The 14,397-nt window shown below is 36.1% G+C and overlaps 1 protein-coding gene across 1 annotated transcript; it reads left to right on the plus strand.

Annotated features, from left to right (window-relative positions):
• Positions 1–10,595: 10,595 nt before the first annotated feature.
• LOC100801327 (metalloendoproteinase 1) lies at positions 10,596–11,886 on the plus strand. Its single transcript, XM_006603775.4, has one exon. The coding sequence runs from the start codon at positions 10,633–10,635 to the stop codon at positions 11,617–11,619; it is 987 nt and encodes a 328-aa protein (XP_006603838.1). The 5' UTR covers positions 10,596–10,632; the 3' UTR covers positions 11,620–11,886.
• Positions 11,887–14,397: the final 2,511 nt, after the last annotated feature.

Consider the following 14,397-nt stretch of genomic DNA (forward strand, 5'->3'; position numbering starts at 1 on the left):
TACAGTCAGGAAATAGTTTTTTCTTTTTTCTGCTTTTTGTTGTATCTTTCCCCTTCATAAAAAAAAAGTTATCCTTCTCATATATTCTTTGTAGAGAAAATTTTGAAATTTCATTTGGTCAATTTAAAGGTAGGATTAGGAACTTCTGTTATGAATCATCTTATGTTGTTTGATGTTTGTCCTCAAGACCTGTATAATTGGTTTTTTTGCTGATTCTATAGGGCTGTTAAGGACCAGACTTCGTTAGTTTCTGGTTTTAGGCAGTGTGGTGCTTGTTTTTATCTTTCCTCATGTATAAAAAAAAAGTAGGATTAGGAAACAATGGCATAACAAGTCTTTCATAGAAAATAATGGTAAATGAATTGGATGGAAAAACGCATAATCATCATAAACTGTCCATGAATTCTAAGGAAAATCATTATAATTGAACTAGGTCCTGGATAAGACAAAAAATCTTATTAGATTATATTAGTTTTCAAAACGATACATACATATACTTTTCCTCACTTAGACTTATATATGCTTGATCTTTCCTTTTGTTTCAAGACTTTGATCGACCAATATAAGAGCTTATCCAAAAGTAGCATTATTAGACCCTAGTTAGCTGCTAAGTTTTAAGTTTTCTATGAATTGTGATCTTAGGTTTTGCTATGAGCTTCCAGATGAATTTGGCTTTGAGGTGAACCAATTCATGAGCTTGAAGCTTGAGGGTTCTGTAGATTAAACAACTCATGGTATATCGATTTATAAACTATTGTGTCGAATTTGTTCAGCTTTGAGCTTAAGCATTATATTGTTCTGCTCACAATTACAGTGAAATTCAACACTGTTTGATCCACAATTCAGTCTAAGTTTCAGTCGAATAAATTCTAACAGAAAATCATACAAAATCATTAATTAAATTTTAAATTAGATTTTTTTTCTTTAAGTAAAATCAATCAAGTTAATCACAATTACATAAAACATGGTGTCACACCTATCTAATGATTTCAACATAACTTACAAAGGTGTCAATCTCTGTACACCTTGTACAGGTTGCTTTTTGTAACTATGCTTGACACATCAATACAAATCCTATATTTGTCTTTCAAAAAAAATATTTTTGATCTCTTAATTATACTATGGTTTCAACATTTGGGCAGAGATTTTTTCAAGGTAGACCCTGACTTTCTTGTTTGATATGGGAAAGCAAATGATGTGGGAAATAGCCTATGTGTATTTTGAAGAAGGAAAATGAGGATTCATGCTTGTAAAACCATGGATTTCTGGTTTTTCGGTAGTATTTGTTAAGGTAAAGAGTTTTGTGCTTTATACTATCTTCCTAGTTGTTTTTTTCTCAACAAAACTTTGTAAGTTGTTAGCACTTTCTCTTTGCAATAACACATTTTTGGTTTTAAATAACTATTACATATCAATAGTTGAGGCACCACTAGTAAGGATATGTTTGATACAAGTCATAAGTGTTTGGAGAGTTTCTCTCTGAAAATATAAAGTTTTTTTTTTTTAAATAGAGAAAATCTTAAAAACTCTAAAAACACTTCTAATCTTATATACCCTAAGGACTTTGATATATTTGTAGCGGTTGCCATAGGAATTGCTGTAGGAAAGAGAGTAATTAAATTCAGGCCTTGAGGGATGACGATGGTAAAGAAAATGGGATAGTTGAGAGTTGCTTGAGGTTGTGAATGAGAGATTGGAGATGAATCAGGTTCGACATTTTGCATTGACAAAGATGCATGATAGCTAGTCTTATGATTGTCAATGCATATAGCTCTTTGGAAAGCCATGTCTCGCGGCAGTGAATCATACATAAATCCTCAAAAAGCAAACTTTGATATATAATTTTAGAAAACAAAGATAACATGACAAAATGAAACTAACAATGCATGATAGAAAATACGTCATATGATGGTAATTGAAAATGATATCAAGTTTCATTGCCTAAGAATTCACTGCTTCAAGTTTCAATAACTAACTTACAAAGTGATTTCTCTAATAAGGTGTGATAACTTATATATTTTTGTAGGCAAAGTTTTAAAATTTTAAGTTTGCTAATAATAATCAATTTCTAGTTGTATATCAAATTGAAGGTCTAACAAATAATGGGGATGCATATTATCGATACATATAATATGTTAGCATGATATATTATATCAATAATATGGATATTTAATGCCTATTTCACAAGATTATTTAAGTCTATATATATCGATCAATACATGTAAGCTTAACAATTATATTATTATATTTTCATTAGTATAGTATTTTTTTTTTTTGTAATGAACATGCTTAAATTGAAAACTTAAGTTTGAATAGAGGGATGCAAACCTAGCTACAGGAACAATTGTATCGCTTTTTACAATATATCAACTACCACATCTTTTAACACCTTGTTTAACTAAATTTCTCATTCTAGAGCTCAACTCAAATTTGGCGGCTTCAGTGTTTGTTTGTGCAATTGTGCACATGTCCACCACATTTTAGAAGATATTCTCTAGAATTATGTAGCATTTGGTATGTGCTTGTGTCCACCTAGTTTGACAATTAATCTATTTGAATTCTGAATTTGCAAGGTATTTTTGAACTAATCAGGGCACTATTTTGTTGTGTCTATGCACGTGTGGCTGGTTTTGATAATCCATCTTCGATCTGCTTGATATCATGTGGTTGTGGCTTTGGAGTTCTAATCCCCTATTGTCCTATGTTAGAAGTTTGTGGGGACCGATCTCAGAATGTGTTTTCGGACCTTTTCCATCCTATTGATGCTGCAAATGTTATATCATCACTAAATGCCTTTATAAGAGGGGCAAAGAAAGTTGCATAGATTTTAGTTTATTGGGCTAAATTTAATAAAGTAGCTTTTTCTTTATTTTTATTTTCTTGACTTGAATGTTGGCTTGACCTAACCTTTTGTGTATTTATACGAAACTTGCCAATAGTTTTATTATTGGACTTTTATTTCGAGGGGGCATTTCGTTTGACTCGATTTTGTGGGCACTATCAATGAAAAATCCTTAATTAGTAGTGGGTGGACTTTGCACTGCTAACTAAAGAGTTTACCACTTTAATTTCATTGGACGTGAACATCAATCTTTTAAGGGTATTGATAATGCATATATGTTAAGAAATTCAAAAATAAATTTTTTATTTTAAAAATTATAGGAGAACTAAAACATTATGAATAATACATTTTTATGTATTTTAGCAAAAATATTTTTATTTTTAATTTTTTAACCAGTGTACTAAGAACACTGATTTGCATTTTCCATCTTTTAATATTTCATCCAATGAATCTTCAAATTCAATAAAACTACCTCTCCAATCATATTAATTTTTATATTTTAATAATAAAAAATAAAACAAAAGATTTAATGATCATAGAAAGTGTAATACATGTTGAGTACCACGAGTAAATATCTTTTAACAAAATGTAACTTTTTTCAAAAGTCCTTAATGACAGCTTATAAAACTTAAGCTGATTTATTTAAATAATTGAATTTAATTTTAAGTTTGAGTTTATTTATTTATTTAAATAATTCATTTTTATCAAACATTTAACCTGTTGAATGATTAGGTTGCAAATATTTTAGCTCATTTACATTCCTAATAATGATAGACTACTAACTATATATCACTATATGATCTCTCAGAGATGATGTCCAAGAAGTCCATTATATATTTACCTAGAGAATTTTGTTCTTCACACTAGATGCCAAATTCCAAATAGTCCAATTACAGAATTTAAACAAAATAATAGAAGAAAAAAACTCATTAACTAGAGAAGTCTAAAAAGGATGTTAAAAGTTACTAAGAACATGCATGAAATTGATCTATTATGGTTAAATTTGCGCAGAAATCTATTTCACTTATATAATTCAGACATAGATTTAAATAAATAAATAAAAAATTCTATCATATTAAATATGCATATATGTTTCTCTATCAGTCACATTTAACAGAGAGACTGACGTTTCTCTATTAATGACACTTGTAGGGAAGCCAATGTTTTTGCTGACATTTTGGCTAGGAGAGAGAAGATCTTCTTCCTTAGATAGTTTATAGTGCCCTTCCTTCCTTAATCTGGCTACCTTAATTACCAGATTTTGCAGGGACTGTTCATGTGCGCTCTTAGTTCGTTTTGTTGTTTTTTTAATTTCTGATTGATAAAAAAAAATGCTATGTAAAAATATATATTAGATAGTTAATACTATTTTATATTTATATTATTATTTGCTCACTTTTAAAAATATTTTCACACAACAATGATAAAAATCATTATTGCCAAATAATTTTAAAATCAGATAACTGAATTATAAATATGATAAATAAAAAATTAATTATAATATTTAATGTTAGATTGTTAGCACCACCCACCAGATAGAAGAAGAGAAGACACGTTCAATCCCGTCGACGCCGGTGGTACAACCCATGAGACCAGCACGAACTAGGGCCAGGCCATTGTGCTTGCAAGATTACCACGTAGATGGGTAACCATATTAGCTTTTGATGAAATAATCATAGTAAGAAAGAGCACGTGTGAGTAAGAAGAATAGACACGTGTATGAACTGTAGTAACTCATTTTGTTAGGCAGTTAGCTCATTCTGTTAGGCAGTTACTGTGCCAATGATTGGCCATAAATACTGGTAAAACCTGTAATAAGGGAAGGAATGAAAAGATTAAGCCATTTTGCTCACAGGAGTTTCATCCCTTCCTCGAATAAGGGTGAATATACCTTCGTCTACGTCCATATTCATTGCGCCTTCCCCTCCCCGCCACCGTAAACCCTAACAACTGGTTCGACCTGCGTCGTCGCCATCGCCATGGCTGACCACGGAACCAGAAAGATGACCACTGATCGCCTCGAAGATGCCATCGTACGCCTCACTAATAGTCAGGCTTTCATTAACGAACGTTACGCAGACCTTTCTAGCAAGGTCGATTCGATTTTGGATCACCTTTGCCTCCACGATTCCGGCCAGAACACCACCACCACTGCGAATCACCAGAACCATCAACGCAACGCGGTCAAGCTTGACATACTGAGATTTGATGGACACGATCCGTTAGGGTGGATCTTCAAGATCACACAGCTTTTTCAATACCAAAACACACCGGAGGAAGACAGGATCACCGTTGCGTCCCTGTACCTTGACGGCACCGCATTGAGATGGTATCAATGGATGTTCAGCAATGGCTTTATCACGTCATGGAACGGTTTCCTCCAAGCTCTCGAATCATGGTTTGCTCTGACGTTCTACGACGATCCAAAAGGCGCTCTATTCAAGTTGATGCAACGAGCAATAGTGAATGAGTATCTAACCTAATTTGAACGGCTAGCAAACCGCGTGGTAGGCCTTCCACCTCCATTTCTCTTAAGCTGTTTCATCTCTGGATTAAACCCAAACATTCGACGAGAGGTACTGGCGCTTCAGCCAATCTCACTCTTGCAAGCCACCGCCTTTGCCAAGCTTCAGGAGGAGAAACTACGTGACAAGCAAGCTCCAATACCACGCAACTTCGTCCCACCTCCGCCCTCCGCTAGCCATATCACTCACACAACGAGCAAAGCTAAACCTTCCTACGTTCAACGAACACCAGAGGAAATGGCTTTCCGGCGAGAGAAAGGCTTATGCTATAACTGCGATGAAAAGTGGAACGCTAATCATCACTGCAAAGGGCGAGTAATGTTGTTCATCGCCGACGAGCAATTGTCGTTACCAGAGACTATCGAGCCAGGACCTGAGGAGGAGCAGGTTGCAGTTGTTAGTGAACACACAGAATCCCCGTCTGATACCGGCTGCTCTCACATAAGCCTCCATGCGTTATCTGGGTTACCCTCGTCGGATACCTTCAGAATATTTGGCACGGCTAAACACGCGCGACTTACCATCCTCATTGATAGTGGGAGTACCCACAATTTTCTTCAACCTCGAATAGCACAGTTTCTTTGACTTCCAATCCAGGCTACCCATCCCCTTCACGTACTAGTTGGAAATGGTTCTATGTTGGAATGCGATCAGGTTTGCCCCGATATTCAGGTCGCCATGCAAGGCCACTCCTTTGCAGTTACATTCCATCTTCTCCAGATCAGCGGTGCCGATGCCATACTAGGGATCGATTGGTTGAAGAAGCTTGGACCAGTAACAACAGATTACACTACGTTTGTTATGCACTTTAATCATCTGGGCCAAGATATTTCGTTAAAAGCAGATGTCACAATTGGGCCTGAACCAACATCAGTAGCCCAATTGAAATGCCTCATTCATACGGGTTCGACGTCAGTGTTTTATCACTTGAGCCTCGTACCCGAACGTCGACCCGAGCAACCCACGGCCCAACACCCCATCTCCTCTATCGCAAACCTTCTTCTACGATATGATCATCTCTTCCAGCCTCTATCTCAGTTACCGCCACCATGCAATGTGGTTCATCGAATCACCTTGAACCCATCCACCGCTCCGGTGAACGTCCGGCCGTACCGCTACCCCCATTTCCAGAAGAATGAGATAGAGAAGCAGATTTTTGACCTCTTCTCTGCGGGGTTGATAAGGCCAAGTACGAGCCCCTACTCTTCTCCGGTGCTTCTGGTAAAGAAAAAGGACGGAATGTGGAGACCATGCATGGACTATCGCGCACTTAACTCAGTCACAGTTCGCGATCGCTTCCCCATACCAACAATCGATGAGCTATTAAATGAATTGGGCCACGCCTCCTGGTTCTCTAAGTTGGATCTCCGGTAGGGGTTCCACCAAATACTGATGAACGATGATGACATTGAGAAAACGGCCTTTCGAACTCATCATGGACATTTCGAGTACTTGGTAATGCCCTTCGGGCTGTGTAATGCACCGTCGACTTTTCAGTCCGCCATGAATCAGCTCCTACAACCATTCTTGCGCTGATTCGCCATTGTGTTCTTTGATGACATCCTGGTGTATAACAACTCCTTGTCATCCCACGTTCAACATTTGGAGATCATCTTTCAAACTCTACAACAAGGTAAGTTCTACCTAAAACGCTCTAAATGTTTGTTTGCATAGGAGAACATAAAATAACTTGGCCATATCATCTCCGGTAAGGGAGTTGCCCCTGAACCATCCAAGGTTCAGGCCATCGTGAATTGGCCACCACCAACGTCAGTCAAAGAACTACGTGCCTTCCTTGGCCTCACGGGATTCTACAGAAAGTTTGTTAAGAGCTATGCCGCCATTGCAGCCCCACTTACAGGCTTGTTGTGCAAAGATGCGTTCACCTGGACACCGGAATCCCAGTTAGCATTTGAATAGCTCAAGCCTGCAATGACTAGTGCCCCAGTGCTAGCTCTGCTCAACTTTTCTGAACCATTCGTTATCAAAACTGACGCTTCAAGGACGGCCATTGGTGTCTTGCTTCTGCAGAATGGGCACCCTCTGGCTTACTTCAGTAAAGGCCTCGGCCCTCGGCTCCTCCATGCCTCCACCTATATTTGGGAACTGCATGCTATCGTCGCGGCGGTAAGAAAGTGGAGGCAATACCTCTTGGGTCGGTCATTCACCATTCTAACTGATCACAAGAGCCTCCGGGAGTTGATGACGCAGGTCATCCAGACCCCGGAGCAACATTACTACCTCTCAAAATTATTGGGTTATGAGTATTGCATCCAGTACAAGGTCGGCGTAACCAATGTGGTCGCGAACGCACTTTCGTAAGCCCCACCGCCTGTAGGGCAATTGCTGATTCTTTCGGTGCCTCGACTTGATTTCATGACTGACGTTAGGCACTCATTAGAAGCTTCCTTGGAATTCCAACAACTACTAACATCGATCCAGACTGAACCAGCAAGCTACCCTGACCATACCTTTTGCAATGGCTTGATCCTGTTTAAGGGTATAATATGGCTAAACAACGACAACCCATGCATTCCCAAATTGTTAACTGAATATCATGCAACTCCGTTAGGTGGTCATCTGGGTGTAGCTAAGACCACCCATCGCATCGAATCCAATTTCTTCTGGACAAGCCTGAAACAGGATGTTAAACGTTTTGTTAAAGAGTGCTCGACATGCCAGCAAACTAAGAGTATTACCAGGCGTTTAGCAGGCCTGCTGCAGCCATTGCCACCACCGACTGGGGTGTGGGAAGACCTCTCAATGGACTTCATCACACACCTACCCCTTTCCAATGGCTTCACGGTTATACTCATCGTAGTTGATCGATATTCAAAAGGGGTGCACCTGGGTGCCTTGCCCACTGGTTTCACTGCATTCAAGGTCGCCACCTTGTTCCTGGACATTATCTGCAAACTGCATGGATTTCCCAAGAGCATAGTGTTTGATCGGGACCCGATATTCCTGAGCAAGTTTTGGAGCGAATTATTCTGGTTGAGCGGGACACGGTTGCGACTGAGCACTGCCTATTATCCCCAGTCGGATGGCCAAACCGAGGTGATGAACTCGAACAATATCCTTCGTTGCTTTGTTCATTCCCAACCTACCGCGTGGTTCCGATACTTGGCTCTTGCAGAATGGAGTTACAATACTTCGTTGCATTCTAGTTCGGGTCTAACACCATTCAAAATCATCTATGGCAAGCCACCCCCAACCGTACTTGACTATGTGGCTGGCACGACTAATAATGAAGCTGCCCAGTCCTTACTTGAGTCCCACCATGCACTGCATTCTAAGCTTCAACAAAGGTTGAAGAAGGCCCAAGAAACGATGAATCACTACGCTGATGCAAAACGAGATAGCGTCTCCTTCGAAGTAGGGCAATGGGTTTACGTGAAGCTCAGACCAGGCCGCCAGAGCTCCGTCATCGGACAGCCCCACCCGAAACTATCCGAGCGTTTCTTCGGTCCCTTCCAGATCATGGAGCGCGTCGGAGCGGTGGCATATCGACTCCAACTCCCGCCTGAGTCCTGAATCCATCCCGTCTTCCACTGTTCTCTTCTTCGAGCTCATCATGGACCGAAACCAGCCGCACATGATGTTTGCCCCTTATAGTTCCTGGATCAGCAACCTCTCCGACAACCATTATGTTTCCTCGACGTTAAACTCGATCAGTCGACAACACCACCCACCCTGTTGATCCTTACACAATGGGTCGGCGAGCCACCAGAGGATACTTCTTGGGAGTCGTGGTCTGAACTACGCGACACCTACCACCTTGAGGGCAAGGTGGATTTTGGAGAGGGAGGTATTGTTAGCACCACCCACCAGATAGAAGAAGAGAAGACACGTTCAACCTCATCGACGCTGGTGGTACAACCCACGAGACCAGCACGAACTAGGGCTAGGCCACTGCGCTTGCAAGATTACCACGTAGATGGGTTACCATATTAGCTTATGATGTAATAATCATAGTAAGAAGGAGCACGTGTGAGTCAGAAGAATAGACACGTGTATGAACTGTAGTAACTCATTCTGTTAGACAGTTAGCTCATTCTGTTAGGCAGTTACTGTGCCAATGATTGGCCATAAATACTGGTAAAACCTATAATAAAGGAAGGAATGAAAAGATTAAGCCATTTTGCTCACAGGAGTTTCCTCCCTTCCTCGAATAAGGGTGAATATACCTTCGTCTACATCCATATTCATTGCGCCTTCCCCTCCCCGCCACCGTAAACCCTAACATAGAGGCTATTTATTTTTTATCCATAAAAATGATAATAATTACCAAAGAATTTATAACAACTCGTGAACATTCCTCAATCAATTAAGGCAGACTCTCTTGGTGTGAGATGATATTTGTGATCATTTGTTTGTTTTCTAAATATTTTAAAATAAGATTAAATAATAAATTAATATTGTTATTAAATTATTTTATTATTGAATAATTATCTATTTAATAGTATATCATTTGATTATGTATTGTTATGTTTTTATTTTAAAATTATAATTAATTTTAATATTGTTATTAATGTTTCTTTTCAAATGAATTTTACTTAGATGTAACGATTCTAATTAAACTCGTATAATCCATATTTTACTAAAAAAAAGTTAAAGTATTACTGCCAAAGATTTTGTCACTAGGATTATTTTTATAACTAATACTTGTGTTACTAAATTTTTACTGACGATTTTTTTAAATGACATATAAATTATTTTATTACTATTGTTAAGTTTTTTTTTTTTTTTTTTTTAGTTTCTAAATGTTTGTGCAGGTCCTACTGCCTGAGCCTAATTTCATCCAGTCACGCATGGTGGGCTATATATGTAGATATAGACTAGTAATTAATATTGGTGATGCTGGACGAAGAATACTGAGTCTAAGTGACTAATTAGCCGTCAAAATTAATCGGATCACTAAATGTGGTAACTAATGTCTAATGTCTCGTTGAAAATTTCTGTACTGTAATTTTAGTGTTAAATAATCATATATATATATATATATATATATATATATATATATATATTATATATATATATATATATATATATATATATATATATATATATATATGATATAGCTTAATTAGAGTATGTGATAAAATATCAGTAAAATTTATAATTTTATACAAATTGAATGTTTTAGTCACCGTCCATGGCCAGTTGCACCTAATTGGTGTTGTGTATAAATAGTCACCTATCCATGTAATTTACTACCCGCCAAACCATTACAAAACTAAACACCCAGCTACCACATTGTCTAGTATGGCTCTTAATCTCTTAATTTCAATCCCATTCTTTTTACTCTTTGTAGTGAATCCATTTCACTTTGTTGAGCCAAGAACCTTAGAAGTCTCCGAGCATCCATTCACCAGAACTCTCCGAAAACTCAAGGACATCAACAAGGGACAAAGGGTGAGAGGCGTGGGCGAGCTCAAAAGCTACCTAAAAAAATTTGGCTACCTAACAACAAATGACAATTCTTCAAACAACAACCACTTCGACAAAAACGTTGAGTTTGCTCTCAAAGAATACCAAGTGTTCCATCACTTACGTCCCACGGGTCGTGTGGATGCCGAAACCATCAAAAGAATGGGCCTCCCACGTTGTGGTGTGCCTGATATTATCACCCCCCAAAACCATAAGCTTAAGGGGTTGGTGATTCTTGCAAACTATAGCTTCTTCTCGGGTTCACCAAAATGGGAAGAGTCTAAAAGGGCACTAACCTACACATTCGTATCAAGTGCTAACGTGTTGAGGATGTATGATGTGAGGCTAGCAACAAGGAATGCCTTCCAAAGTTGGGCAAGAGCCTCTAACTTCACATTTATGGAAATGCCAAGTGAGTATAATAACCTAGCTAACATAGTCCTAGGGTTTCATCGTGGGGACCATGGTGATGGGTACCCATTTGATGGGCCGGGCCAGGTTTTGGCCCACACTTTTGCACCACAAGATGGTAGGTTGCATTTTGATGCTGATGAACCATGGAGCATTGAATCAACAAGCTGGAATGTAGGACCAGGATGGAATGTGGGTTGGGATTGGAGGAGGTGGGTGCGTCCTAGATGGCAAAGCCGAAGGACCATTGATTTGCAAACCGTGGCTTTGCATGAAATAGGTCACCTTTTAGGGCTAGGGCATAGTAACGTTCCCGGCTCCATTATGTATCCCTCTTATGAAGGGGTAAAGAGGGATCTAACTCAGGATGATGTGGATGGCATACGGGCTCTATATAGATTGCCCAACTAGAACTTGAGAAATGTTGTTCCACTTGAGTTTTGTGAAATAGTTGTCAAGTGTAACAACTAAGCCTTGGTGGGTTGTTAACTTAAATTGGTTAAGTAGTGTGTTTCGTAACAAGTTGATTTGCATTGATCGAGGTTTCTTGAATCAATAAGTAGGTGCTTTTATGTTGATTTTATTGTTATCTTATAGTGACTGTAGATTTCTAATGTCTTACTAGCTATATGCTTGAATGTTTTTATCTTAAAAGCAAATTTACTATAAAACTTAGTGTAAAATATATATATATATATATATATATATATATATATATATATATATATATATATATATATATATATATATATATATATATATATATATATATATATATATATATATATATATATATATATATATATATATATATATGATGTTTTCAAGAACTAATCACAAAGTAGGTAAAAGAACAATAGAATAAAGCTAGATTTAATTATAGTTTTTTCCTTCAAAGTTTCACATTTTTTTTATGAATCTTGTCTCCCAATTTATAAAAAATCGCAATTTGTCTTAATTATGATCATTTTTATACATTGAGATTTGAGACAATATTCAATATATATCGTAAATTAAGAGGCAAAATTCACACACAAAAAATGTTGAGAACAAAATTTATGAGATTGTAATACTTTGGAAGTACAATGAAACCATAAAACTAAACAAAGTAGAAAACTGATAATAAACTAGATAAATTACACAATCAAGCATAAGAATATAAATATTATAAAATAATATAAAGCGATAAGAAAAAGCTTAAAATGGAAAAATATTAAGACAATTGAAAACAAGTCGTTAGTGACAAAAATTTAAGCAAAAAAGTGAATAAGTCAATAATAGAATTAAAAAATTTTAAGGTGATGAATTTTAAAAATTAAAATCAGTTACAAAATAGAAAATAAATGTTATAAATAACAATTAGTGACAAAAATTAGATAAATGACTGTATGACTTAAAACAAATTATGGAAGCAAATTAAGTAAATGGTTCGAAATTTAAATACATAAATAAAAATGGTAAATAATAGAAGTTAACATTTTATGAGTTAATTTGCGGCAAAATAATTTGTTTTTCTTTATAAGCAAACAAAAGTACATCGATAGCTAGAAAACGGTTCAGTGGCACAAGAGATACCCCTGAACCAAGAGTTACATACAGTAGAACAAGCAACAGAGTGGTTACAGAACCCCAACCCAACCAAGTGTCACTTAGTTAGTAACAAGAATGTAAATGTTTAGTAAACATAAAATAAAGGTTTATTATAGTTAGTATGAGTTAATAAATTGCATGAATATATAAAAAGAAAATGCTAGAATGTAAATAGATAATATATAGAATAGTAAAAGTTAGGTGGCGAAATGTAAACAGTTAGAAGCAGATCGAAAAGTAAATAAAGCAAAAAATAAAATAAAAATAGTTAGTAGCAAGAAATTAAAGGATTAGTAGGTGTTAATAGATGATTATAAATCAATTATAATGATTAGTTTAGATTATTAGTAACTTATATATTTTAAGTCTTAGAGGTAGAACAATAAGCAAAGTTTTGACGGTCTTCTATTGTGACAGAATGAATAGCTAGCAGAGATTACGCAAGATCAAGCAAGATGGGATTAGAAACACCTCGCCAAACGCAAGAACAGTTATATTATTGTTTTAGAAGCCATGATTGATGCCTCCTCCCCTACCTTATTTTGTGTAGCTGAAAGAGCTTGACAAATGAAAGAAACTGCTTGATTTATTTTCAGATTAAATGAGATTATAGGAGCTTGGAGCCGTGTTTAGTGATTTAAGCTTGTTGAGAATTTGTGTGAAACAGAGAAGAGTTCCTGAGGGACAAAAGATAAAGAAATGAAGGAATTGAAATATTATTTATAGTAGGATCTAAGGAATTAATCTTAGTTAATTAAATCAATGTACGAGTTTCTCCTTATTACTACATTATTTCCTACGTGAAAGGAGGAGAACCACAAGTTGCTACACGGTTATACTTAATTTATTAAAAGGCATGACATGCACATAGGTTTGTAATAATAAGTTTAGTTCCTAGGATATGTTTAGTTGGGCTTTTTAGTTGCTTTACAACTTGTTTAGACATTAATTTTAATCAAAACCATATTTTGCTCAAGGTTTGAACGGTGCATTAATCTGCTAAAGGATAAGAGCATTAAAGAAGAGCATTAAATTTTAGTTAGCTCACCGAAACTCACGTACGTGTATCCTATCCATTATTTTTTTTAAAAAAAATTACAAATAGTTTTATATTAATACAAATTCTCGTTAGATTTAATTTTATCCATTAGAGGGAATATTTCATGATTCCCACGTTTTTTTTTTGAGAGCACGGTTCCCAGGTTATTTCATTTTCTATGGCTTTTTACAAATAGTTTTATATTATAACAAATTTTCGTTAGATTTATTATCATTAGGGGGAATATTTCATGGTTCCCACGTTTTTTTAGAGCACAATTCCCATGTTATATATCTTATGATTCTTATATACTAAAATAAGTATCTGTTATAAATCAAGAAAAACTAATGAATAAATAAAAAAATAATTTTGCATTTCTAATCTTAGTATAAATATTACATTGAAAAATTTATTATAGTTGTTAGTGAAAAAAATAATTAATATGATATTGTTTTATAATATTTTTTTCTTTAAATTTGATGTTTATTTTGAGACGAAGTATTATTTTATAATATTTTAGTGATAAAGGTACTAAATTAAATGTAAGTGATGACTTTGTT

This window comes from Glycine max, chromosome 19, assembly GCF_000004515.6.
Source record: "Glycine max cultivar Williams 82 chromosome 19, Glycine_max_v4.0, whole genome shotgun sequence".
Classification (NCBI taxonomy): Eukaryota; Viridiplantae; Streptophyta; class Magnoliopsida; order Fabales; family Fabaceae; genus Glycine; species Glycine max.